The 25,118-nt window shown below is 41.2% G+C and overlaps 2 protein-coding genes across 11 annotated transcripts in view; one reads left to right on the top strand and one right to left on the bottom strand.

Moving 5' to 3' along the window:
• The window catches only part of LOC123508843, a 16,461-nt gene extending 4,692 nt beyond the window's left edge, over nucleotides 1-11,769 (top strand). For 2 of the 4 annotated variants that reach the window (XM_045262786.1, XM_045262787.1), the window contains exons 8-14: nucleotides 201-1,705; nucleotides 1,992-2,098; nucleotides 2,523-2,649; nucleotides 2,942-3,109; nucleotides 6,415-6,513; nucleotides 8,937-9,085; nucleotides 9,507-9,663. In XM_045262786.1, coding sequence (XP_045118721.1) covers nucleotides 201-1,705; nucleotides 1,992-2,098; nucleotides 2,523-2,649; nucleotides 2,942-3,109; nucleotides 6,415-6,513; nucleotides 8,937-9,085; nucleotides 9,507-9,533 — 2,182 coding nt within the window. In that variant the 3' untranslated portion in view covers nucleotides 9,534-9,663. Of the gene's footprint in view, nucleotides 1-200; nucleotides 1,706-1,991; nucleotides 2,099-2,522; nucleotides 2,650-2,941; nucleotides 3,110-6,414; nucleotides 6,514-7,946; nucleotides 8,915-8,936; nucleotides 9,086-9,506; nucleotides 9,664-11,348; nucleotides 11,440-11,626 lie in introns of those variants that run through there. The other 2 variants (XM_045262788.1, XM_045262789.1) reach the window with 2 other exon arrangements.
• A 4,466-nt stretch (nucleotides 11,770-16,235) lies between these two features.
• Nucleotides 16,236-25,118, bottom strand: LOC123508917 (organic cation transporter protein-like). Of its 7 annotated transcripts, none has more exons than XM_045262945.1 (12): nucleotides 25,038-25,118; nucleotides 24,215-24,430; nucleotides 23,870-24,005; nucleotides 23,318-23,504; nucleotides 21,917-22,020; nucleotides 21,077-21,231; nucleotides 20,352-20,520; nucleotides 19,589-19,736; nucleotides 19,283-19,491; nucleotides 18,317-18,504; nucleotides 17,886-18,070; nucleotides 16,236-17,100 (listed from the first exon to the last, which is right to left on the bottom strand). In XM_045262945.1, the coding sequence occupies exons 2-12, from the start codon at nucleotides 24,426-24,428 to the stop codon at nucleotides 16,915-16,917; spliced, it is 1,881 nt and encodes a 626-aa protein (XP_045118880.1). In that variant the 5' UTR covers nucleotides 24,429-24,430; nucleotides 25,038-25,118; the 3' UTR covers nucleotides 16,236-16,914. The 7 variants fall into 7 exon arrangements, with proteins under 7 accessions (XP_045118880.1, XP_045118877.1, XP_045118876.1 ...); XM_045262942.1 differs by having other exon boundaries at nucleotides 24,215-24,457; nucleotides 25,038-25,110; XM_045262941.1 differs by having other exon boundaries at nucleotides 24,215-24,457; nucleotides 24,862-25,099.

The raw sequence follows: 25,118 nt of genomic DNA, 5'->3' as shown, positions 1-25,118 counted from the left end.
TTGTGTGAGGAAAATGTGTATCATGTGAACTGAACATGTAAATTTAAGAACATTGTGTGGAAGTGTCCTTTACATTTTCTATGATAGAGCCTCCTTAGTGCAAGGGGCAAAGTTCATTGGTGCTAAATGATTGTCTCGGGAAAAATTAAGGAAAGAAAATGAAAGGTACATAAATTTATAATGAAGGTTTTCCTTGGCAGGGTTTTGGATGTTCCACAGAAGGTAAAGAGTAACCTGCGGTATGGAACAGGTGGTGACGTGTCCACCAGAGATTCCAGTGCTGTCAAGGTGTCCACTTCCACTCCTTTATCCTCCTCCTCCATTGCTGATAGACTGGAGAGGGATATTGGGGGAATGACACAGAAGAACATCACTGGGAGAATGACACAGGAGAAGGACATTGCTGGGAGAATGGGGGATGAGATGGGTCTTTGTTCTGGGCAGAAGAGTTGTATGGAGCCAGCAGTGAGGAGCATGGGAAGCATGCCTAGCAGGCTGGACGTGACAGAGAACGGCTACAGTTGCGGCAGGGGTGATGTGCTTAAAGGCCTTACAGATGAGGGAAGTTGCAGTGCAGGAAGGGGTGCAATGCTCAAGAGGACTAATATGATGGATGGTAGGATTGTGGGAGGACATGATGTGTCTCCAAAGAGAAGTATTGCAGGTGAAAATGTTGTGGGCAAAACTATAGCATTCCAGGAAGAATTAGATGAAAGTCTTAGTCTAAAATATTCAATCCCAAAGAAAAGCCTTGCAGAAATATCCAAAGATTGTAATAATGTAGAGAGCAATGCATCTGCCAATGACCTGAAATGCTTGCCTAAGATTCCAACGCCAGAGAAATCAGCTGTTCCTCCCAGTGCTGTAGCAAGGACACCTGGAGAGTCGGCCAGCAATGAAGAATCAGCTTCAGCTTTACCTGATACGACAAACTCTTCAATTGCTTCTGAGAGTCAGCAGAACTTTGGGAGCTTGTTGGAGGTAGGGGAAATCTACAATGGTTTTATCAGCTTGTCAGCCAGTTATGAGCAGTTCACTGCTGTCATTGTGGTTGAGGCTGTATCGTGCATATTCAATGAGGCACATGAGATTTTAAGCACAGCCCCAGCAGGTGTCGATTTTAAGCCGCAGATTGGGTCTCTTGTAGCTGCTTACTCCCCCACAGAGGAGACCTGGTACAGAGCACGTGTCCTGGAAGTAGAGGGGTCCACCTACAACGTTTGTTACGTGGACTTTGGGAATAAAGAAGCCGTGAAACAGGTGAAGCCAGTTCCAGAAGGACCTTTCTCTGACCTCCCTGAACTGGCATTCTTGGCCAGGCTCCACAGTAAAATTGAAGACCAAGTTCAGGACAAGTTAAAAAGAATGGTTCAAGTGGACAATACTTTAAAATTCAAAGTTATTGCCAAGAAGGGATTGTACACAAAAGTTGCTTTGTGTGAAGATCAAGACGAAAGCAACACCGTTGTTGCTGAGTATATTCTTGGACCACTCCTGCAGGCCACTGCGTCTCCAGCCCCACCAGCTGCCTCCTCCCCTAAACCAGAGGCTGCTGTCTCACCTGCCGTCAGGGAGAACACTGACCCAGACTGTGCTGCACCGGCTGCCACCAGACCCAAGGAAGCCAGTCCATCTCAGAGAGAAGCGGATGTAAGGAGGAATGATTCCCAGAAAGAAAATGGCGTCATCATCAGTCCTGACAAGGGTATGAGTTTGGGCCAAATGTTTTATGTACCAATGTTGGTGAATTAAGTATTGCAATTCTCATGTTCCAGGTATCAACCACAAAATTGTGTGTGTGCTTGTGTTTGTTGCATAAAGCAAACCTGTTAAACTATTGGCAGTATTTGTGATTTTGTCATCAGGAATTCAAAACAGTGATATGAGCAGATAGTTACTAGTGTCTTTTTCCCTATTCAGGTGAAGATCATCTTACTGCTATTGGTGTTCATGTTTCATTTGTTGAGAACCATTGCTTTTTTCACATACAGGATCACCAGAGGAGTGTGATGATGGCCATTCTTCATCAAGAAATGTGAGCTGCAAGTTGGCATCCTCTGAGGCTGACAAATCTCCATCCTGTTATGTCATTGCCATGGTGAGCATCTTGTTTGTGTGTGTCCTTAGTATTAGCGTTGTGATTGGCAGGCCTTGAAAACAGTGATCTGAAATCTGTTGTGTGAGATGTTTTTTTTTTTTTTTCATGAAATGATTCTTGCATGAAGCAGGCTGGAAATAGCAAGATAATGTATTTGTATGTTGGCAGTGGGTTTTAGGATTCCAGAATAGCAACATGTGTCTTTCACATGCAGTGGAAAAGATTGCCGTGTCCCTCTTTACTCACTCCTATTGTATCTAACCTTTTGTGTTCTCTCCCCATGATAATGTTAAGAGCATCTTGCATGCATGTCATTATTCATCATTATTCCCAAACACAGCAGTCTGTCCACACTACATACACTTGATCCCTAATGTTTGTGACAGTTTTAAGCTTTGTAATTAATCACTTCATTTTCCCCTAGAATACAGTGGACCTGTTACTTCAGCTGGAGGAGATGTCTGTGGAGATTAACCAGCAGTGTGAGGGCAGCCCCACCTCCACGTTTCGTCCCAGGCGAGGGGAAGCGTGCCTTGCAAAATTTGTTAAAGGTAGTGAACTCTCTGATTTCAAATTGGTATGCTTGGGAGCATAGAGTGGGTTGGTGTGCAGGTGTGGTGTGGACACTAATGGAATCAGGGAGAGGGATTTTTTATTATTGGAAATTTTGTCCTTTATTCAACTAATAAATTTTCTCCGTAATCCAGGTCAGTATTAAATTTTTACGTAGCCAAACAGGTCATGTCACTGTACATGTAAGGAGGCTGTAAGCAATGTACTGCTTCATAATCACTTTAAACCAGTGTGACCTTTTTTAACTTGATGGCCATGATGCCCACCCAGGAGATGGCAGATGGTACCGGGCACTGTGTGTTGCAGCAGACACCACCCACTGCCAGGTCATCTTTGTGGACTATGGCAATACTGACAAAGTCTGTCACACCAACATTCGACCAATTCCAAGGCAGTTCCTGGGGCTGCCCTGCCTGGCCCTGTATCTTCCTCAGCAAGGTAATGTGCTGCTTTACAATCAACATTTTGATGTCACCATAGTGAGCATCCTGCATCTATCTGCACCAATGCCTGTGTAACAGTAGACACCTTCTGGAAGATAATAACCTAGGCAAGATGTCTATGTTTATACATTCTTATTCATGATGACATTGACAGTCATTCCATCATGTATTAATACTTGTAAGTAATGATTGGTGGGGACCACTTCTTCCACCATATTCAGGTGCTTTCCAGCATATGAACTTATGAGCAAATTGGATCCAATACTGACAAACTTGCCACCAGTGTCACATGACCATCTTGCTTACCCTTTCAGATATGATAAGATTTTCTTGGCATCATGCTAGTGATGTAAGAAATAAACTTATGAAGCTGATCATTGTATGGATTTGTCTGTTGCTTTAAGGTTGAAGTGTTAGAAAAGGATAAAATATTGTCCATAGCTTGTGGGATATTGTGGGATTAACTTGTGCAGAAAAGGGAAAATATTTGCAGGTGTAAAGACCCTTTATACTTATTCCCCTCGACTACCAGACAAATCATTTGTAAGGCTCAAGTGATGTCAGTAAACTGCTTAAAGTGATGTATGTTCTATAATCTATATGTTGTTTACTAATAAACCCCCAACAGTGCTTCTATCATTATTTTTTGGCCAGGACATTATACACAGAACTAATAAACATACTTTATTAGGCATAACATGTGATGATGCAATGACCTTTAAGTATCATATAACAAACCAAATACTTACATTATCCAGGCTAGTGTCTTTGCTATCCCAAATAAAAGAATTAACCCTTTAAATACAAGCTCGTATGCGTGTACGAGGTATGGGCCCTCGTACGCGCATACAACCTCGTACGCATGTACGATATCGCGCCTTACAATCGTATAGGGGCAAGTACATGCTTGTATTATTTCGTTTCTTTGTTTCTTTGGCTTGTATGCTACCCTGGGATGTACGTGAGTCATGCATGACTCCACTTACAATACCCCTCTAGCCAATGGGCATTGAGATAGGTGTGACGCCATATGACACGTCATCGCTCATTAGCCACTCATTATGTCCTGCTAAGCATTCAGTATTCTTTTTGCCTTAGTGAGCATGCGTACGGAGGATTTTACTACCATAGTGTATTTTGCCCTACTAACTTGCCATGTCTGACCAAGCGTCAGACTCTGACCCGGAATATGTGCCAGGGGATAGTGAGGATAGTGATGATAGTTGTGAGAGTGACTGTGATTATGACACATATGATGACATAGGCGATGATGTAGAGCCTGTGGTTGACCAGGGGTGGGCCCAAGCCCAAGCCATGGGAGCCACAGCCGGGTCCCAGTGGCACTGGCACCCACTAATCCTCCCCCCCTCCCCTCCCCACCAAGCCACTCAAGCCCATCATCGGCCATGTGAATGTGAGTACGATTATAATAATAATAATAATAATAATATAATTATGCATTATAATATATGTTATTATTATTTTGTAAATTAGTACATTGCCTATTGGTAATACAATACGGTATTATTACATTATTATTGTTATTATTATTATTGTTGAGCAAAGAACATAATCTAATTACGTAATTGGGGTAAAGGTGTGAGGCGACACTGGTGGTGTACTTGGTGGTGTAATGGGAGATGCGGGTGGTGTGCAGGGCGGGCGAGCAGCAACCCACGCTTCCACCCATTCAAGTGGGTTTGCACCTTATATATATATATATATATATATATATATATATATATATATATATATATATATATATATATATATATATATATATATATATATATATATATATATATATATATATATATATATATATATATATATATATATATATATATATATATATATATATATATATATATATATATATATATATATATATATATATATATATATATATATATATATATATATATATATATATATATATATATACTTTTTTTTTGCTCAGCATATAGTAGAGACATCAATGAAGCGTATGTCAGAAATATTCAGGCCATAAAATATTTTTTTACATACGTAAACGTAACCTAAATTTACGCTATCGATGTGAGGCAGCTGAACCTAACACAAACAAACGAAGCCTACCATAACCTTCAATGAGGTGTCTACTATCTGTTGAACATAAAAATAAAGACATATGACCATAGAAAATGAGTGAAAACATGAGTTAATTGAGTGCGTAGTGGCAGCGTGCGCGACAGGTTTCAGCTTGTACACTGGGTGGGGCGGGGCGGCGCCCTTGTGGCAAAGGGGTTAATGCCTATTCATGTTTTGAAATTGATATATAATGCCCATGTATTATCACGCTTGCATTACTGTACACCTATCTGGTGCAGCACCTACCCTACACATTTGCTACCCCTGTTTAAACTGCAAAAGAAAATTATAAGAAAATAACAAACAGTGATTACTTAGCTCACACACAACCTCTCTTTAGAGAAACAAATTGTCTAAAACTTTTTGATTTAAATAAATTACAAATAGGTATATACATGTATAAAAAGACCAAGAGTAACACAACCGTAGCCTTACAAACCCATCATGCTTACTTGACCCGTGCCCATGATAATCTACATGTACCTTCTCATAACCTAACACTCTTCCAACATTCTCTTTCCTATCTTGGACCCAAAACCTGGAATAGTATCCCCAACAATATACAAGATCTACCCTGGATTCATTCTTTTAAAAAACAATTCAAGAAGTATATACTTCTCAAATATTAAATGTATGTCCATGTCCTTCTCCTCAATGTGTCCTCAGTTTCCTTAATTATTATTGTATCAAGTGTAACTCCTTTATGGTTTAGTTTTAACTGTTACTCTGTAACTATCTTCCTATATTTATTATTAATATTATTACTATTATCATTATTATTATTTTTGTTATTATTATTATTGTTTTTATTATAATAATTATTATTATTATTATTATTATTATTATTATTATTATTATTATTATTATTCTGCTATTATCCTTCACCAATTTCCCACTTCTGCCCGAAAAGCAATTTTTGCTTCATATGGGCTCCCTACTTCTACAATTATGAAATTGTTTTGTTTAACCAATTGTAAAGGGATAATAAAATGTTTTTTTAAATGTTTTATGAAAAAAAAAGCAGCTCATTTGTAAGTATCAAGGTTGTAGCCTTGACAAGCATGACTGAAGTGAATCAAATATTGTACCCCCTTCACTCAGACATCTCAGATTGCTGATGTTTTTATATCATGATAAAGTGAGATAATTCCCTGATAACAAGTTATTGGATTTTTTTTTTTTTTCTTGCAGATATGAACTCAGTCAGTGTGAAGGAAGAAGAGACAGCAGGCCAGGCAAATCCTGTTGCTGGCTTTACTTTCCTTTCAGCTTTGAACTTATCACCTGAGGGTAAGATTGAGTTCCTACAATAGTGCTTTGGATACTTCCTGGAACGTCACAAGCAGCAAGTTATTCATGGAAGGAATATTATTCGATATGAAGACTTGATAAAAGTTAAGATTTGTTCTGTCATTTATGAGACCTAAAACAGTGACGTTAGTTTCACAGGTTGAACATGTTTGGCCTTACAAAACTCCAAATTTAGTTGTAAAGGGCATACTTACTAGTATTAATTAGAACTTATCAATTTAGTGCAATTGTTTTGTTTGAATATCCATATATATATATATATATATATATATATATATATATATATATATATATATATATATATATATATATATATATATATATATATATATATGGGTTACTACTTCAGCCTTTTTTGTGTTTCACAATTACTGTTAGTTTCTGCAGGATGTGAGGATCAATATTTATGTATTTTTATTGTTATTTTATTTCAAATAAGTTTGAAAGTGCTTTCATTTTTTGTGATGAGTCAGTTTTGTTTTAGTTGTGGTTCCCTACAGTGTTGTAGGGCAGCCTTGTGGCCAGCAGTGTTGTGGCACTGGCCTGGTGGGGAAAGGAAAGCAAGGCATCAAGTTCTCCTAGTTAGCAGTGAAGTGCAGTATCACGGAATTGTTCTTTTTTTGTATTTGTGAACTTCGGAGTGTACTGAAGTTTTTTTCAAGTGTGCTTCTCTTGGGAAGTGTTTGACTAAATTAGGAAATTTAAATTATAGGCAGTGAGATGTGCCCTATACCTTCATGATTGCCTTTGTTATTAATAATAGTAATTATTATTTATTAATTATTATTACTATTATTATTTATTATTATTATTATTATTATTATTATTATTATTATTATTATTATTATTATTATTATTATTATTATTATTATTATTATTATTATTATTATTATTATTATTATTATTATTGTGTTTCGGGTCAGCGTGCATGACTGGGATGATAATGGGCAGGGTGGGGTTCTTTGCATTGTACTGCAAGTGGAAGCCATTCAGTGTTCTTACTACTATTTTGCTTGCTGTGTATGATGTGTTTGCTCGAGTGAGGCAAATTACAAGATGAATTGCTTAGCCTATTGTGATTTCACTAAGAATATGCAATTATTACTAATAATAAGATATTATATAATTTTATTTTCATCTTAATTTTGATATTGTATTTTTTGTAATAGTTTAAATGATGTAACATTTATGTAAACTTTTCATGTCAGAAAGGTAAAGTTGTATCTTTAAAGGTCTACATAAACTTGTATCAGTCACACATAAGGATCATGTATTTCAGTAAATACAAGAGAATTCATTATTGAGATCTTGAGTTGTCTTGTTGTGCATTGAGGTGTGGAAAGTATATTAGGATTGGTAGGGTTGGTGGTAGTGTGGTGGTCTGGTGGTGAGGAGTGTTTTTCATGGTCCAGACTCCAAGAGTTAGTTATGGTCCTGGGCCTCGTCAGCTGCTCGCTGCCTCGTGGTTGTGCTAGTGAACCAACGGCAAGGCGTCCAACTCATGAATGTCACAAGAAAGGTAACCTTTAAATTAGTGAATACTTATTCAGGTGACTAGAAAATTAAATTGATTCACATTGAAGACCAAGATTCAGATCCAAGTGGATAAGCATGGTCTCACAGGGTCAAGATGAGGTGCCCTGATGTACACAGGCCCTGATGATAAGCACAAACATTATGTATATGTTCATAACACATTACTGAAGTGTGAATTAAAACACCTTTGTCCCAAGAGAGAATCTGTCTGCAAACCAGAGAACCTTCTCCAGGATATTATCCCCAAACAAAACCAATTGCCTTGAAATTAAAAGTATGAAGTGGGTTGCTTGTCACCTCCCTCTACTGATTTTAACACAGGGAAATAACATAATTGTAATTGTATATTGTAATTGTAACCTGGCTCATAAAACATTTGGGTCAGGTTTGATACATGTATTATACACAAATATCTGAGTTAAAGAAAAAAAATGTACTCCATTCAGGGATATGTATGAGTGTCTGGATGTCAGGCAATCAGTATTCACTATATTTTAGTATTGTTAGGAATGGATGGGAGATATTTGTCATCATTTCCTTTGAAAAATTCTTAGTCCTGCGTCAAGATTCCTGGTGAGAAAAGTACGCGCTGGTGGTCTGCAGTATCTTCAGTGGCCTACCTACTGTATGCATATCCCAATGACAATCTTGATCGTTAGAAACAACTTTGTCTACATTACCTGTTGTGGCTTTCTTTTGGTGGGTACAGTGGGAAAATGATAGCATGCTACTCGCCACATGCAACCCATTTCGAACATTTCAGAGATTGCCCATCATACACATTTATGTTAGAATATATTAACATACTGAACACTACAGAGTGTGTGTTTCGGTGTCAACAACCTATCATTTCTGGTCCTGTTCAGTGTGCGCAGAGAACCTTGGACATGGCGGTGCAGGTGCAGGCGGTGAGGTACAGAGCATTGGCTGTGTGGTGGCGGGGCGGGGCTGTCGCTGCAATGGGCAGTGCCGGGAACCAGCAACACTGCCGCCGAAATTTCTCCTCCTCCCAGAGGTAACATTGGCATGTGAGAGGGGTGGAAGTCTTTGCTGTATATCTGAGTTCAGAAAAAGAGTGGAACTAGTACAAATGAACACGGTAAGATAGATTTGATTAACAGTATATAGAACCTAGTTCCTTCAAGTTTCATCCATGCCACAACGCACTTTGGGATATTAAAGCAAATTCTTTCTGTTACTTTCTCTATCCACACATCAAACCTAACATTGTGATGTGTATATGTACTGCACAGCTTCTAGTGGCAACGCTCTTGAGCCTTGAGAGATCGCCACTACCTTGATAAGGCTTTTAGTGTCGCTCTTTCATAACGAGTCCTGATATGGTCCGATTCCGCGTGGAAATGTTTATCATGGCAAATTCATCCTGAATTCAAATCAGTTCCTCTGAATGTCTAAAGCTGACATGACACTTGCAGATGCAGTGGGAGCAAGTGGCGATATGAAGCTGACCGTTTGGTGAAGCTGATGGCCCACAAAGTAGAGATTGGGTTTTATAACTCCGTGAGTGGCCTCACGCTCAACACAGCGCGTCCATTGACTCCTGATCTGTTTGAAGAGGCCCTGATGCACCTCCAAAAGTGAGAGAGAGAGAGAGAGAGAGAGAGAGCAAGGAATGGGATGGGAAGATGCTCTACAAAAAAAAAAAAAAAAAAAAAAAATGCTTCACTGATGACAGATTTAGATTCTGCTTACAAAACCATATACCTACAGTATTGATTCACTTACTGACAACAGAGGTATATTTCAAAGTGTATGTAACTTGAAAATAAGGGAAGTTAATTCTGATAACTCAATATATTAGTTTACAGGGGATCCTCGCGATTCGACCGTTCGCAGTTCAAATTATCGTCAGTTCGAACTCGGTTAATTATTACCCAATCCTTAAGGTTCAACCGACTGACTCGCCAATTCGACATTCATATCTCACGCGCCACCCACCCGGTCAAATACGCCGCCACCCCAAATTGGCCGCAAACCCGCCAGGCGAAAGTGTAAACCAACGCTACCTTGTGCGTCGCAGGCGGTGCCACACTAACACTTTTCCGTGAACTTTTTCTGTCAACTTTCTGAAGACTCAGTTTTTGTCGACACGGGTCATCACACAAGCTCGCTTCCGCCTTTGTCGCGTTTGTCAACTGTAAATAAACATGGTGGCCCCTTCACCCCAGCAAGCCTGCTATTTTTGGCCTTTAATGCTCCCTATGAGAAACTCTTGAGACAGCTTTGTCCACTCATAAACAACAGAGCTGCTCATCTTGGCCAGTTGTTCCTTGGAAGAGAAGCCTTGGAACGTCGCAGTGCCAGAGAAATGTAAATAAACAACTGAACTACTTTTCACTGCTAGATTAGGAGGAAAAAAAAAAAAAAAAAAAGGCTATATATATATATATATATATATATATATATATATATATATATATATATATATATATATATATATATATATATATATATATATATATATATATATATATATATATATATATATATATATATATATATATATATATATATATATTTACATCTACTTATCAAGATTCTATTGATTTGAGATTATAACATCATTCCAGTTAACAAGAAAATTAATTTGATTATAACAGTTAATTAGAATCCATAGATCTTTAATTGGACAAAAATTTTCGCTTCGGCTGACTCAAGACAACGGAAAGCCACCTCCAGCCCCAGCCCTAAGAAGCACAATTTCCTGCCTTTCAAAGATAAACTTGAACTTATAAGAAAGTGTGAGGCAGGTATAACTCACAGTATCGTTGTCAGTGTCCCTAGATCAATATAATAGTATTAACAATTTTGAAGAACAGGGACAAGTACCGCGAGACCGCTGCAAGTGTTTTTATTTACAAAAATGTACTGTACAGAATCCTAATGTGTTTGATAAAAAAAAAAGTTAGATATAAATTAAGCCTTTAATAGTGCTGATTTAGTGTAAGTCAGTGTTTTCTAAAGGTTATAGTGATGTTTTGAGGGGACTTGGCTGGAGGTTGGTCCCTATCTCCCCTTAATTCTTAAGTATCTTATGGGAAAAATTGCTTTACGATTCGAATAAACGCTGATTCGACCGATGTAAAACCGCCCTAACCTTGTCGAATTGCGAGGATCCCCTCTACCTAATTATTTGTTTCAGGCACAAAAGTCAGGTGCTTAGGTGCAGAGTGTAGCGTGAGGGAGTGAAGCAGAATTTCTCTCTTCATGTATCATTATGGTCTGATATATACCTAACTTCCCGTCTTGATTTTCAGGAAAGTGGAGTTCCTCCAGGTTTGTCTCCCGCAACGAGATGGACGCATGTGGGTCGCTGACATGGACACGATGGCTAAGATTGACTTTCAGGTAATGAACGGAAGGCTAATGAGATAAAACTTTTCTGTGTGTTTCTGTGTTATCAATGACAAATTCCTTAATTTCATAAGTTACTGCGTTTCTTCATGCCTGATTTTTGTTGGTAATGCAGTGTGTCAAAAATAGTGTATTGCACGTTCTGCCACTGTACAAGCTGACAGCATTTAATCTCGTATAGGTGCTGAGGGATGGCTCCCTGTGGGATGTGGTGAAGAGCAGGGAAAATGCTGCCTACAATGTGGCTGAGGGCCCACTGTGGGCTGCCCGGCTGGTGGTCTGTCCACCTGAAGAGCCTTGCAAATTGCCTCAGGTCAAGGATGCCTTCCCTTACCAGTACCACCTTGTCTTCAATTGTAATCACACGGTCACTGATGGTATAAGCATAATGAGCATGCAGCAGGTCTTCTTCACACTCCTGGATGACATGCTGGATGGAGCTCAAGTCAATGACAAGCCAATTGGTGAGCTGCGTGACAGGAATGAAGACAGGGTAATTGAGGCCAAGATTAGGGAAACCTTGGAGAAGGATCCACAGAGGTTGAAGGCACTCCTGGAAGAAGTTTCCAAACACAAGACCAGAGTTCCTCTAATCACTGAGGCTTTTGGAGAGCCACAGGAACCTTATCCTGACACTGTCGCCCTACCCATGAAGATCCTGGACCATAAACTCCTGCAGGTGTTTATCGCCAAGTGCAAGGCACATAAAGTCACCTTCAGTTCAGGTTTCGGAGGATTGATGAATGCGGCGCTGGTGGAATTGGTGCGTGAGGCTGGAGTGGTGCGAGACTCCTACACGATCTCCACCTGCCATTCTGTTGATACACGGCGGTACAAGAGTGATGTGAAATCAATAGTGTGGGGATACCATGCTTGCAACATGACTCATACTATGGAGACGCCTTGCAATGTCAGGAAGAATTTCTGGAAGTATGTTGTAGAATACGACACCAAGTTCCGCAATCATCTCAACACGAATGGTCCTTTGCAGGACAGAATGCTGGATCACATGATGCTGGCAGCGATGCCTGATCGTAAGCAGAAGGTTATATATGACTTTTTCTATGTCAATATATATTCTCCTCGGACTGAGTCTTTCGGCAATGGGAAGCACATTCAACTGACTGATTTTTGTACCTGTTCACCGCTCACCAAAACAGATTTCGGGATGACGAATGTGGTTGTCCGTTTCCGGGATCAAGTGATGATCCAGCCGCATATATCGTCAGGATTCATCACGGAGGCGAACGCTGTAAAGTTCATTGACAAGGTGACTGGCATGCTCTATGACATCAGCAAGACCACTCATTAGAACACAACCTCACGCTGCTCTTGTCTGTCTGGTTGTTTCTTTCATGGTTGTATATTAGATATGCCGATGAGTTTTATAGATGAAGTTCATAGATGTAATTGTTAGAAATAATGAAAAAAAAAAATACAAATTTAATTTACAGGGTTTTTATGATCAAGTTGACAAATAAAAAAAGTTAGATATTAAATTTACAAATTAAGTATGTAAGTGATATATATATATATATATATATATATATATATATATATATATATATATATATATATATATATATATATATATATATATATATATATATATAAAGACTACATATGAGTATAAGTACTAAGTTGGAGCATGAACAGTACCAAGTTGTTATGGGCAGACCGATGAGTAAAGTTTTGTTCAGGAATGAACGGCACTGTCAGATGGCCAGCCAAGCTACCAGTGTCCGTCTACCCATTACTTCATGTATGTCTACTATCTCCGGAACTGCGAGGCTGAACGTAACGAAACTCGCACCTTGTTTTTAGCACGTCTCTCTCTCTCTCTCTCTCTCTCTCTCTCTCTCTCTCTTATGTGATATAAGTTTTGGTGGGTTTAGTCGGAAGCACAGTTTTTGAGAACAACAGGAGGGACTCCATCCGGACCGTAAGCCTTCCGAGAATCAAGGCCAGAGAGGGCCAGGAAAACGTCTTTATAAAGAATTTTAATTTTAGGGATGAAGTAGTCAGAGGGTGGAGGAGTAGGAGGAATATGCCCAGAATCATCCAAAGTTGAGTTGGTAGCAAAGGTTTGAGCGAAGAGTTCAGCTTTAGAAAAGAAGAGACAGCTGTAGAGCCATCTGGATGAAGTAAAGGAGGGAAAGACGAAGAAGTAAAGTTGTTAGAGATATTATTGGCTAGATGCCAGAAATCTCGAGAGGAGTTAGAATTGGAAAGACTTTGACATTTTCTATTGATGAAAGAGTTTTTAGTAAGTTGGAGAATAGATTTGGCATGATTACGGGCAGAAATATATAGGGCATGAGTTTCAGCAGTTGGATGGCTACGGAACCGTTTGTGAGCCGCCTCTCTATCATTGACAGCACGAGAACAAGCAGAGTTAATGGGTAATTAGCAAAAAGTGGAGAGTGGTTTCACAAGGCGGTCAGGAATACGGGTAGGGAACTGCACTAGCTGCTCTAGGTAATTTCTTAATAACTACGTGGCTAATTATCTTACTGAAATTGTTATGACGTAGCCTTCATAAGTATAACTGAGCACCATAAGCCAATAAACTGATTAAGTTAACATTTGGTTAGTATTATGAGACAACAATACTTCCAGGAAAGATAAAAACAATCCTCTGTACATCTACAAATCACGGAGGTGCGACCGTGGGAGCAGTCATACGGCGGGTGTGCACTGTGTACCACTGCGCACTTAACGTCGCTTGTCCATCGTCTGTGAATAATGAGTTAGTTCCTTAAGTAGATTTATTATGCACCTCGATGAATGATATATATTTTGCATATATAAGCCTATCAATTAGGTCTAGGTTGTAAGTCAATAAGAAGAACACGCACATTTAACGTTATGGTCGTCTGCGGTGTATTCTTCCACATATCTAAGGATTTCGTTTTTTTCATCATTACAAAAGCAAGCGATGGTGGCTTGAGTGGGTTTAAAACTACCACCGCTTCACTTCCCTCCGCCTCCTCTGGCCTCCATTCCCTTCTCTGTCAAATCCAAGAAAAAAATGTAGCCATCATAAATAATTTTAGTCATTCATACAAACATGCGCGTGTAGACTAGAATGCCACAGCGTAACACTTGAGTGAATGTATAATACTGCAGTGAATCAAGCCGTAGGTGAACATTATTCCTACTGATTCACCGTGTATGTTCGTGTGTACGTTATATGCGTCCCAAACTGATCGTCAGGACTCAGGAGGGAGAACTACTCAGGCCCTCATCCTCGAGATGAACTCCGTTGGCCTACATTCCTTCCAACAGCAATTCGGATGTGTTACAATACTAATACTAGTTGTCTGTCTTAGTTATCATGTGTAAAAGGTTGGTTGACATGGCATGACTACTTTATGTAGGTTACTGCGGCCACCATGGCTGTTCTTAAACTTTCAGTTAGTGTTATCACAGCTTGACTAAAGTTATACATTATTAGTGCTGGAAGAAATAAAGAAAAAATCCGACGAATACAACATATCTTCGTTGCTGATTTTTTTTTTTTTTTTTACGTTATGGTCTATAGCACCTGTAGGCACACTTGTGGGAAGCGCTGTTTAGCTTCCGCCATTAGAGGCGCAGTCAATTTTATTTATAGTGGTACCCATATTAAGGCCCATGTCACCACCCAAGCGCATCTTTGGTGTAACCACCTAGAACCTGGGTATTATAGTGACATGTAGGTAACTTTACACTCGACAAATGACATAGCTTCAAAGCGGTATGTGGTGGGATTCGAACCTACGCTTGAACGTCTACCTGATCCCACGCTCACCACCTTATCCACTGCGCCACCACTTTCCTAAACAAAGCTTTTTCGATACGTGTCCAAAAATAGCCATAGATTGTAAATTTCATGAAAAACTCGAGACGAGGCGGTTCATAAATACTGTAATAGTGTTCGGAGCCTCGAGAAGTGGTGATGTAATCATGTGAGATGTAGGGGGCGGTGCCAAACAAGGCTCCAGTGCCTCAGGAAGTGGCAGTGAGCGGTGAGCGTGTGCGTGGTGGAGTGACGAAAAAGACGTGGTGGGGATCGAGGGGAACAGAAGTAATAGAATGGCGAGATGAATATCATAATTATTAGTTATAGATTGTAGCAGTGCTTTCCGTCCCTGCAGAGACAAAGAGCGATCACGAAGGAGAACAGGGGCGCAAACACTGTCTCTCTCTCCTCCCTGGCCGCGAGTCAGCTGTATCAGCCCTTAGGCCAGTGTCACACAAAAAATGCCGCATGGTTATCCCAAATAACATGTTCTGGTGGCAGGAAGACCCCGGCTCCTGCAGAACATGATAGAGGCACAGATGAACATAAGGAGGCCATTATAGCAGCCACAGAGTGCGGCACACACTCAGCCACCTCGAACACGCCGTGACGGATGCTGAACAGGTACGTAAGTGTCCATATCGTCACTGAGGAAACAGTTATGTTGTCAGTCACGTGTGTTCGTAGAAAATTGTTCTCCTCCCTATTGCAGTATGTTGTATGGGACACTGCACCAGTGGCCCGAGTTGTTTCTTCTTGGCACTTGCTGTTCACTACGTTATGGAAAAACTACATCTAGTTGATTAACAGAAAGAAGAGGCAGTCCTTGAGTTATATTCTTTGAGCCAATTAATTGAGGAAAGTTGTTTTTTTGATTTAATGAAGTCTGATAGGATTGTGTGTCTTCTTTTTAACATCAGCAGCAGAACTCGTAGACCTTAGTGCGCGGAAATTTTATAAGAATGTTGGGATTTTTAGTCCTTGAGAAGAATAAATAGAACAGTGAAAGATATAAAACATTTAATTTATTTTTATATATTCTATTTTTCAATGTTCTTTGCATTTAGTGCCGGTGTATGATGAGACAGCCTTCCTACCCTTACTTTTACCGAGAGTGACATGTCAACTCAAGGATTCTCATAGGTAAATATCACTGGCCAGAAATCACACTTCCCTTTCTCAAGCACACTTCATGTCGTCCGCCTCACCATGATCCCATCCCCACTTCCTTCTTGTGTCCACACCTCATACCCCTTCCCTATCACTTCCATCTAACCCCTACCCCCTCTCTTCTCTCTCTCTCTCTCTCTCTCTCTCTCTCTCTCTCTCTGTGTGTGTGTGTGTGTGTGTGTGTGTGTGCGTGCGTGCGCTCGTGCGTGCGTGCGTCACCCTTTCCAATAGGTGTCGTTATAAAGCCTTGAGTGGAGAAAATAAAGTCAACTACAATACCAAACTGCAACATCGAGACTCTGTAATCATAAAAGTATTCTCGTGGTCCTAAAACGGTCTTCCTCTCCCACACTCTGTTAGTCCCAATGTTACTGTGGGCATTTATCGGCCGGGTGACAGGTGAAGGTACAAGCAGACCCGATCAACCTGATGAGCCTGTTTAGTTAAGCTTTCCTCTCTGCTGGAATCGGTATTGCCGCTTCTGAACAACGTCTGCAGGTGATTCACAGTTCATTTTACACAGAAGGGTCACTTGAAAGGGGGTTCCTTGAGTCGTCTTCCTCCTCCTCGGACTGGGCGAGGTCACGGTCTGTCTCAGGAAGGTTCTTGTTCAAAGTCTCCGGGAGAGGAAAGGAGACAAAGGCGGAGAGAAGTGCCATCAGGGAGAACACTGCTGACGGAGCCCATACCGCTGTCTCTCCCTGAAACAGAGAGAGAAAGAGAGAGAGAGAGAGAGAGAGAGAGAGAGAGAGAGAGAGAGAGAGAGAGAGAGAGAGAGAGAGAGAGAGAGAGAGAGAGAGAGAGAGAGAGAGAGAGAGAGTTACAAATCACATTATAATAACTTGATAATATAACGAAATGCTTAACAAATTCAATATACATATTTAATCGTATTTGTTAAACTATCTAGCATATCTCTCTCTCTCTCTCTCTCTCTCTCTCTCTCTCTCTCTCTCTCTCTCTCTCTCTCTCTCTCTCTCTCTCTCTCTCTCACTCTCACACACACACACACACACACACACACACACACACACACACACACACACACACACACACACACACACACACACACACACACACACAGGTTGGGTTGTGCGGTGCCAGCAGGTATAACAGGTAGTAGGTAGCAGCTACTACCTACTAGTATGAGGGAGGCGGTGGCGTATTGGATAAGGTGGTGAGCGTGGGATCGGGCAGACGTCCACGCGTAGGTTCGAATCCCACCACGTACAGCCTTAAAACACTGCCATTTGTCGAGAGGTTTAAAGTTACCTACATATCACCATGATACCCAGGTTCTAGGTGGATACACTCAAGATGAGCTTGAGTGGTGATATGTGCCCTAATATGGGTACCACTATAAATAGAATTGCCTGCGCCACTAATGGGCGGAAACTGAACAGCGCAAGTGTGCCTACAAGCGCTATAGGTCTTACCGTAAAAAAAAAAAAAGAAAAAGAAAAAAAAAAAACTACTAGTCCCTCACCAGTATATCGTTGATGTACGGGGAAGCAATGCTGCCAAGCCTCCCAGCGAAACAACAATGGCAGATGGCGAGTGAACGTTGCTGGGTGGTGAAGAGCTCGGCGGTAAAGAGGTACACAAGTTGAAAGGCTGCGGCCACAGCCATCTTCCCCAGCAGCAATAGGATGATCTTGGCTGACATGGGAACTGCGACCCAAGAATCACAAGTGATCAGTGAACTCGTATGAGAAAAGTGAGCAGGAAGAACACTACGTAGAGGAATGACCCGTTACTGACAAATATGAAGAACAAATACAAGACAAGGGTCCTAGTGTGTGCCTTGCCTCCCCCGGGAAAAGTATTAATATAAAAATGATATGTTGCAATGTGATTGTGCCTCTTCTCCTTAAGAGACGGAAGACGATCACAAAGGAGAAAAAGTAAGAAACTGACTTGTCCATCCATCATCAGCCACTCTCTCTTCCTTTCTCCTCTCTTCGCCTCTCCTTACCACTAGTGAAGGCGAACATGAGGGCGGCGTTGACAGCGATACACAAGCCACAGATGAGGAACAGACCACAGAGCGATGGACGGCGGCCTGCCCACACCATGAGCACCAGTAGCAGTATGTAGGCAGGCACCTCACACACGCCACCGAGGAACATGTACAAGTAAGGGTCCACGCTAACAAGAAAATGAAGTTGTCTTAATTATTACACCATACGTATTCGTGTTGATTTTTTCTTTGGCTGAAACTTTATTTTCTCTGATAAGTTTGGATGTGTTCAGAAAGAAATGTGTTTCCCTCGCAGAAAATCCGTAACATGAAAATGATAATGCAATTGACTTTCTTTTGTGAATAGAATCTTTAATTGATGTCAGAGTTATCAAGATAGAAACGGTGTCCTTATAATTCAGCCTGTCTTGTCACTTTAAGATATTTTACACGCGCTTTAGTTACTAAGGCAAATAACTTAACCATTAACAAAAGAACGAGTATACAACCAATTACTCACCTAGAGCAGCCAGGAGGGATTGAGTAATAAATAACTGTGGGGAAAGGTGGTGAGGGCACGAATTTATTGATCAAATCCACAAAGTAAAGTAATTGAAGAGAGAGAGAGAGAGAGAGAGAGAGAGAGAGAGAGAGAGAGAGTAGGAGTGCGCGGCGCGACACAGTGACTATGATTACAAAGGCCCTTTCCTAGAACTCTTGGTTACCTCCGAAAACTTTGTTTATTTCCACTTGTTTTAATGTTTGCACTTTACACCGGTAACTGGTCAAACGACTGTGTCGAAGGATGAAATCTACTTTGCTTTTGAGTTGGTAGACACTAGAGAGAGAGAGAGAGAGAGAGAGAGAGAGAGAGAGAGAGAGAGAGAGAGAGACCATTGAAGCGGAGCATTTTCTTGTATTACCTGATGTTGTTGGCATTGAGGGAGATGCCGTAGTATGTACAAGCTGTGAAGATCCACGCCATCAGGAGCAGACACATCCTACTGGCGAGCTTTGGAGTGCTGTACGGGGACAGCACGTAACGCAGCGACGCCGACATCTTATTTCTAAGTTTGTGTTCACTTTCTTCCTTAACATTGTCAAGGTCACGCTGATCTTGCTTAGACCGCATCTGCAACAAGACGCCATTACCTTTAACCTCCTACTCCTGGGGAAGCGCTCAGCGGTCACGCATCGTCTGGTAAACTTAGTAGTAATGTACCAGTCACCTGATGGCTGAAGCGTGTGAGGGCGGCTCGCAGGACGTCCCTGGAAGGAACCTTTGTGCGGTTAGTAGCGGCGATCCTTGCCACCAACTTCTCAGTGTCTTCGTAACGATCCTGCAGCAGCAGCCAGCGAGGGGACTCCGGCAGAAACCTGCAGAATGCTGTTGTAGTCATGTGTCGTCTCAACCTAACCTTCCAGACAACTATCCCCTCTCCTTCAATGACACTAAGTTGTCATACTCATCTACTGAACCTCCTCGGTCTGTTCTTTATTTGAAACCTAAACTGGAAGCTTCACACCTCATCTCTATCTAAACCAGCTTCTATGAAGTTAGACGTTCCGAGTAATCTCTGCCAGCTTTTCTCATTCCTTCTCCCTCCAGTCTGCTAACTCTACATGTACAGGGGCCTTATCCATCCATGTACGGAGTATGAGTATCCACTCATATTGCTGTTTTAAACATGGAGGAACCAAAAACAGCCTTGCTGCATAAAATTTTCTTCTTTTCCCACCCCCATTCTGTTCACTTCTCTAATGCATGAGTTAAGCATCATTCCCAGTTACTCATCCCTTCTCTGTTATACTGTGAAAATTCCTGCCTTCTCCTGTATTTCCACACCTCTACATTCCTGTAAGCTGAACTCTTTCAAGAAGGAGGTAGTAAGACACTTATCCCGTAATCTTTGTCTAGTGCTTTTGCCTCTGTTCGGAGACAAGCTCTTCAAAGAGACGTTTCCTCCTCCTCCTCCTCATCCTCTCCCTCACCTCCACGACAGCAGGAAAATGAAGTTGGGCAGAGAGAGAGCAGCCTGCAGGGAGCGCCAAGGCCTCACGAGGTAGGCTATCCCAGGCAGCATCATGCAGCCCGCGGCCCAGGCCAAACCAAACAAGCTTCCGAAGGTGGAACGTGTTGACGGGGTGCAGACCTCCATCACTGCGGCAACAACACAGACACTTGAACTTTCCGGCTGTGTACTTGCTTTTGTTTTCTTTAGCGAAATTGTGCATCCAGTGTGTCTGCATTCAGATCATTAGAAAGCTAATTATTTCTATCAAAACTACGAGTTTTAGATTAGAAATAGAAACTGGAAATAAAACTACAGCCATCAGAACCATCAGATTGACATTTTAGGAGCTCATTTCTGGAAAAGAAAACTAACATCAATATACACGGTATAAATAAATAAATAAATGAATAGATAAATAAATATATATATATATATATATATATATATACTATATATATATATATATATATATATAATATATATATATATATATATATATATATATATATATATATATATATATATATATATATATATATATATATATATATATATATATATATATATATATATATATATATATATATATATATATATATATATATATATATATATATATATATATATATATATATATATATATATATATATATATATATATATATATATATATATATATATATATATATTTTATTTACTCACAAATAAGAAAGCTGCAGGTAACGAGTGAAAATGTGGCAGCCGAGAGGGTGCACTTGAGGATGATGAAGAGTTCAATGGAGGGGGAGGAGCAGCTGACCAGGCCCTGCAGCAGAGCTAGGGCAGACACACACAGGGCCACGGGGCGGCGGCCAAACCTTGGGGTGGAGTAGTGGACAGATGTTACTGGCTCTGGATATTGTTTTAATTCTTTCTTTAGCTATTACGTTGTTTTCTTATTCATTTACTTATCTACTTATATATTTGATTTATTGATTAATTAATTTATCTATCTTTGCACCCATAAGAGGAATGGGAAAATGAGAATGAAGTTTCTTGCAACGGACTACAAAACATATCCAAAAGACACAGTAACCATGAAGGGATAAACTATATATGTAGGTACGAGTAGGCAACATCTGGGAAGGGGAACAAGCATCAGAGGAGACGATCCGAAACACTGCATTGAGCTTTGTGGAATCTCATTTGACTAGCTAGAGAAAAGTAAGATTTTGCCTTCACACATTACTGTAGTTCTTGTCTGAAGAGCACAGCTAACGGCGGTGGGATGGCAAGGGTAGGATTCCACTTTTCCTTCCTTGATCGTCAGCAGAGACAAAGAAAGGATCACATGGACTGTTCATTGGACGGATGAGTAAGTTATGGAGGAGAGGCAAATCTTAGATAGAGATGGTGTGATGTAGGCCGTTATTTGTGATGAGACGGGGGAGGAAAAGCCAAATGGGATCTCTACTTTAATATGGAATGAATACACACACACACACACACACACACACACACACACACACACACACACACACACACACACACACACATGCTCACCTGTCAGTGAAGAGGGGCGTTAAGACCGAGGAGATGATGTAGCCGATCTGATTGGCAGCTTGTGTGGTGGAGTACAGCACTCGCCGATCGCACACCAGGTCCCACTGCGCCAGTGGGTGTTAATAATTATTAACGTACACGAAGGTGCAACATAAACACAGAAAATGGATAAGCCAAAATGAGTATTGCAGAAATGAAATGTCGCTTGTATTATTCTATACATAGAAAACTTGACTATACTCAATGTGCTGTCATGATATGAGGCACCCAGATGCAACCATACTGAATGAAATAGTCGAGAAAATGAGATTTTTTTTGACTCTGGAAACGTTAAGCTATAAGCCAAAAGGGAACAGACAGTTGATAGCTCTGCACGCCTCATGTGCTCATCTTGAAGCATAATTCTTCACTGGTCTCTTGATAGATTCGATTTTCTTTTAGATATCTTCACCATGTTATAGTAATACTATGCTTAATGAAAAAGAGTCGCCGTTGTACAGTGCTGATGTCTAGGCTTGGGGTCTGATGGCTCCTCAAAGGCACGGATTCGAATTCTGGCCACGATCTGAAGCTTGGGCCTGGGAAGGCCATCATCCTCGCGGGGTAACGGTTCCCATATGGCGAAACTAATATTATCGTTGTGAGGCGCCGGCTCTGCCTTGATTCACAAAGGAAAGCTGCACGTAACAAAGGAAAGAAAAGAAAAATAGACTATATATTAAGTGAAGGACAGACTGACCGCACTTTGTAATTACTTCACTGGTCATATAGACCAATATTTTGAATGTCCATGTTACGAAGACTATCGATTATTATTTTATACAACAAACAAATTGTTTAAAAAAAAAACTATTGCAAACGAATAACTGTTACAAAGACTTCTATTTCATTCATGAGTATTTGATAATTATTTTGGAACACACAACTAGAAGTCTGATAATAGGAAGGCGGTGGCGTAGTGGATAAGGTGGTGAGCGTGGGATCGGGCAGATGTCCACGTATAGGTTCGTATTCTGCCACGTATCGCCTTGGTACGTTGTCATTTGTCGAGTGGTTTAAAGTTACCTACATGTCACCATGATACCCAGGTTCTAAGTAGTTACACCAAAGATGCGCTTGGGTGGTGATAAGGGCCCTAGTATGGGTATCATTATAAATAAAACTGCCTGCGCCACTAATGGGTGGAAGCTTAACAGCGCTTCCAATACTGTTCAAGTTATCTACAGGCGTTGTAGGTCACAACATTAAAAAAAAAAAAAAAAAAAAAAACACAGAAAAGATGAGGTGATTCCTCACATTGACCCACAGGTAAATGGTCTCTACGTCCAGCGTGAGTCACAAATCATGTTAAATGTTTAGAATCTACCCCTGCAGGAGGCCCAGAGGCTCTCTCGCGCCCACCTCAGTCACCACGGAAGACTCATGCTGGGTCAGGTTGAAGTCTCGCGCGCTGCAGGAGACGACCCGTGGAGTGTCCTGGTCGGCGAGGTCATAATGCTGGGTCAGGGAGGCGTCGTAGCCCAGCAGCGCTGCCTTTGTGTAGTTGTAGTCATACATGTGACACTTGGCGTGCAGCCCCGTCTTGTTGCTGGGGCGTGTGTGTTTAGTCTTAGTGGATGATTGTGCACACACATGCACACACACACACACACACACACACACACACACACACACACACACACACACACACACACTTTCTCTCTCTCTCTCTCTCTCTCTCTCTCTCTCTCTCTCTCTCTCTCTCTCTCTCTCTCTCTCTCTCTCTCTCTCTCCCCGGATGATCAAGCTTGGGACACTGACCCAAGAATCGTGATCCAGTATAAGCTATGTCACGATGAAATATCAAATGTAAGAAAAGATCAAGTGCCTTAATTGATTAAGGCTGAACATTATTGTTGCACGACAAGGAGGACTGTCTTGGTAGTGAAGAATTGAGTGGGGACTTGGACTTACTCAAAGGGAATGGCAAGGTTCAGGATTTGTTGGTCGGTCCAGTTGGCCTCCTTGAGAGAGTCCACCCGGCACCAGTGATCTGGGGTGACGCCAAAGAACTGGTAGGACATGGTGATGAAAGCGTTGAGCAGCGAGGCTGCCGAAGGAGACAGAGGACAGAGATGCAGTGGCATTACAGATCAGCGAAGGAGAAACACTAATTAACAGCACACTTTTACGATGTTAGAACCACAAAATATGGAATCTTGTTAGTAAAAGAAATTTCCAAAAGCTTTCCCTACCTTGTGAAGCAAGACGAAAGAGGCTGACAGTGCTAAGCGTGATGGCCGCACGTCCTTCACTCACCGAAGGAGCAGACCAGGAAGAGGAGTACATTCCAGCGGCCTCGCGAGCCAACCGTGTCCATGATGTCCTCGAGGCAAGTCAGGCTGGGCGTTTCGCCTTTATCCTCCCCGTCCATCTCTTCTTTCATTAACTTTATCTCGCTCTCTACATTTGCAAGAGGACCAGCTGGTGTGCTGCTGCTTGTACTTCGTTGTCTCCCATCCTTGTCTTGCATCTCTGTAAAAAGATTGTTCGCCATTCTTGCTGTGAAATGGAAAATGGATATGAGAAATCTTCCCTTGGTATTTATCAAGTGTGATTGCTGAATGGACAGAATTAGACAAACCATCAGGAGGTTCGCTATTCTGACCCACTGTGGCCGGTCAAACTTTCTGTTCAGTTTGCCATCCGTGAGGAAGAGAAAGTGAAGGTTACGGTGTCACGGACACAGTGTCGGATAACAAACCATCGCTTCATCATGAGGATATTGCCTTGATTAACTGACATGAGCTGCTTGTAGTGTGTGTGTGTGTGTGTGTGTGTGTGTGTGTGTGTGTGTGTGTGTGTGTGTGTGTGTGTGTGTGTGTGTGTGTGTGAATGAGTGTTTGTGTGTGTGGGTGTGTGTGAGTGTGTTTGTGTGTGTGTTTGTGTTGTATTACTTCACAGACCTTAAGACTTAAATCCCAGAGTGTCACAGCTTAAGATATCCATTTCTGAAGCCAGAGGAGCTAGGAGTGCAATGGTCAGCATGGACCCCGAGTGTCACCACAGAAGGAACGTCCACTCCATACGTCAATCTTGCGCGTTTCTCTTCTCTCTCTGTAAAGGAAGCGGCAAGTCTTACCCGCTGCAACGTCTGCACCCTTAAAAGTCAGTACGCACACTGCCCCGCCTGTGATGCCTGACGATCGCTGACATACGCGCC

This window comes from Portunus trituberculatus, chromosome 25 (genome assembly GCF_017591435.1).
Source record: "Portunus trituberculatus isolate SZX2019 chromosome 25, ASM1759143v1, whole genome shotgun sequence".
Lineage (NCBI taxonomy): Eukaryota > Metazoa > Arthropoda > Malacostraca > Decapoda > Portunidae > Portunus > Portunus trituberculatus.
Note: the sequence above shows the minus strand (reverse complement) of the source record. Positions and strands in the feature narration are given on the sequence as shown.

What these genes read in the sequence shown, in the direction of transcription:
- LOC123508917 (XM_045262942.1), bottom strand. Translation starts at nt 24,452, where the DNA reads ATGGCGAACAATCTTTTTACAGAGATGCAAGACAAGGATGGGAGACAA. An exon ending in CTTCCTGGTCTGCTCCTTCG is followed by an intron (nt 24,006 to 24,214) that starts GTGAGTGAAGGA and finishes CTCCTTCGGCAG; the next exon opens with CCTCGCTGCTCAACGCTTTC. An exon ending in AGTCTTCCGTGGTGACTGAG is followed by an intron (nt 22,021 to 23,317) that starts GTGGGCGCGAGA and finishes CCACTGGCGCAG; the next exon opens with TGGGACCTGGTGTGCGATCG.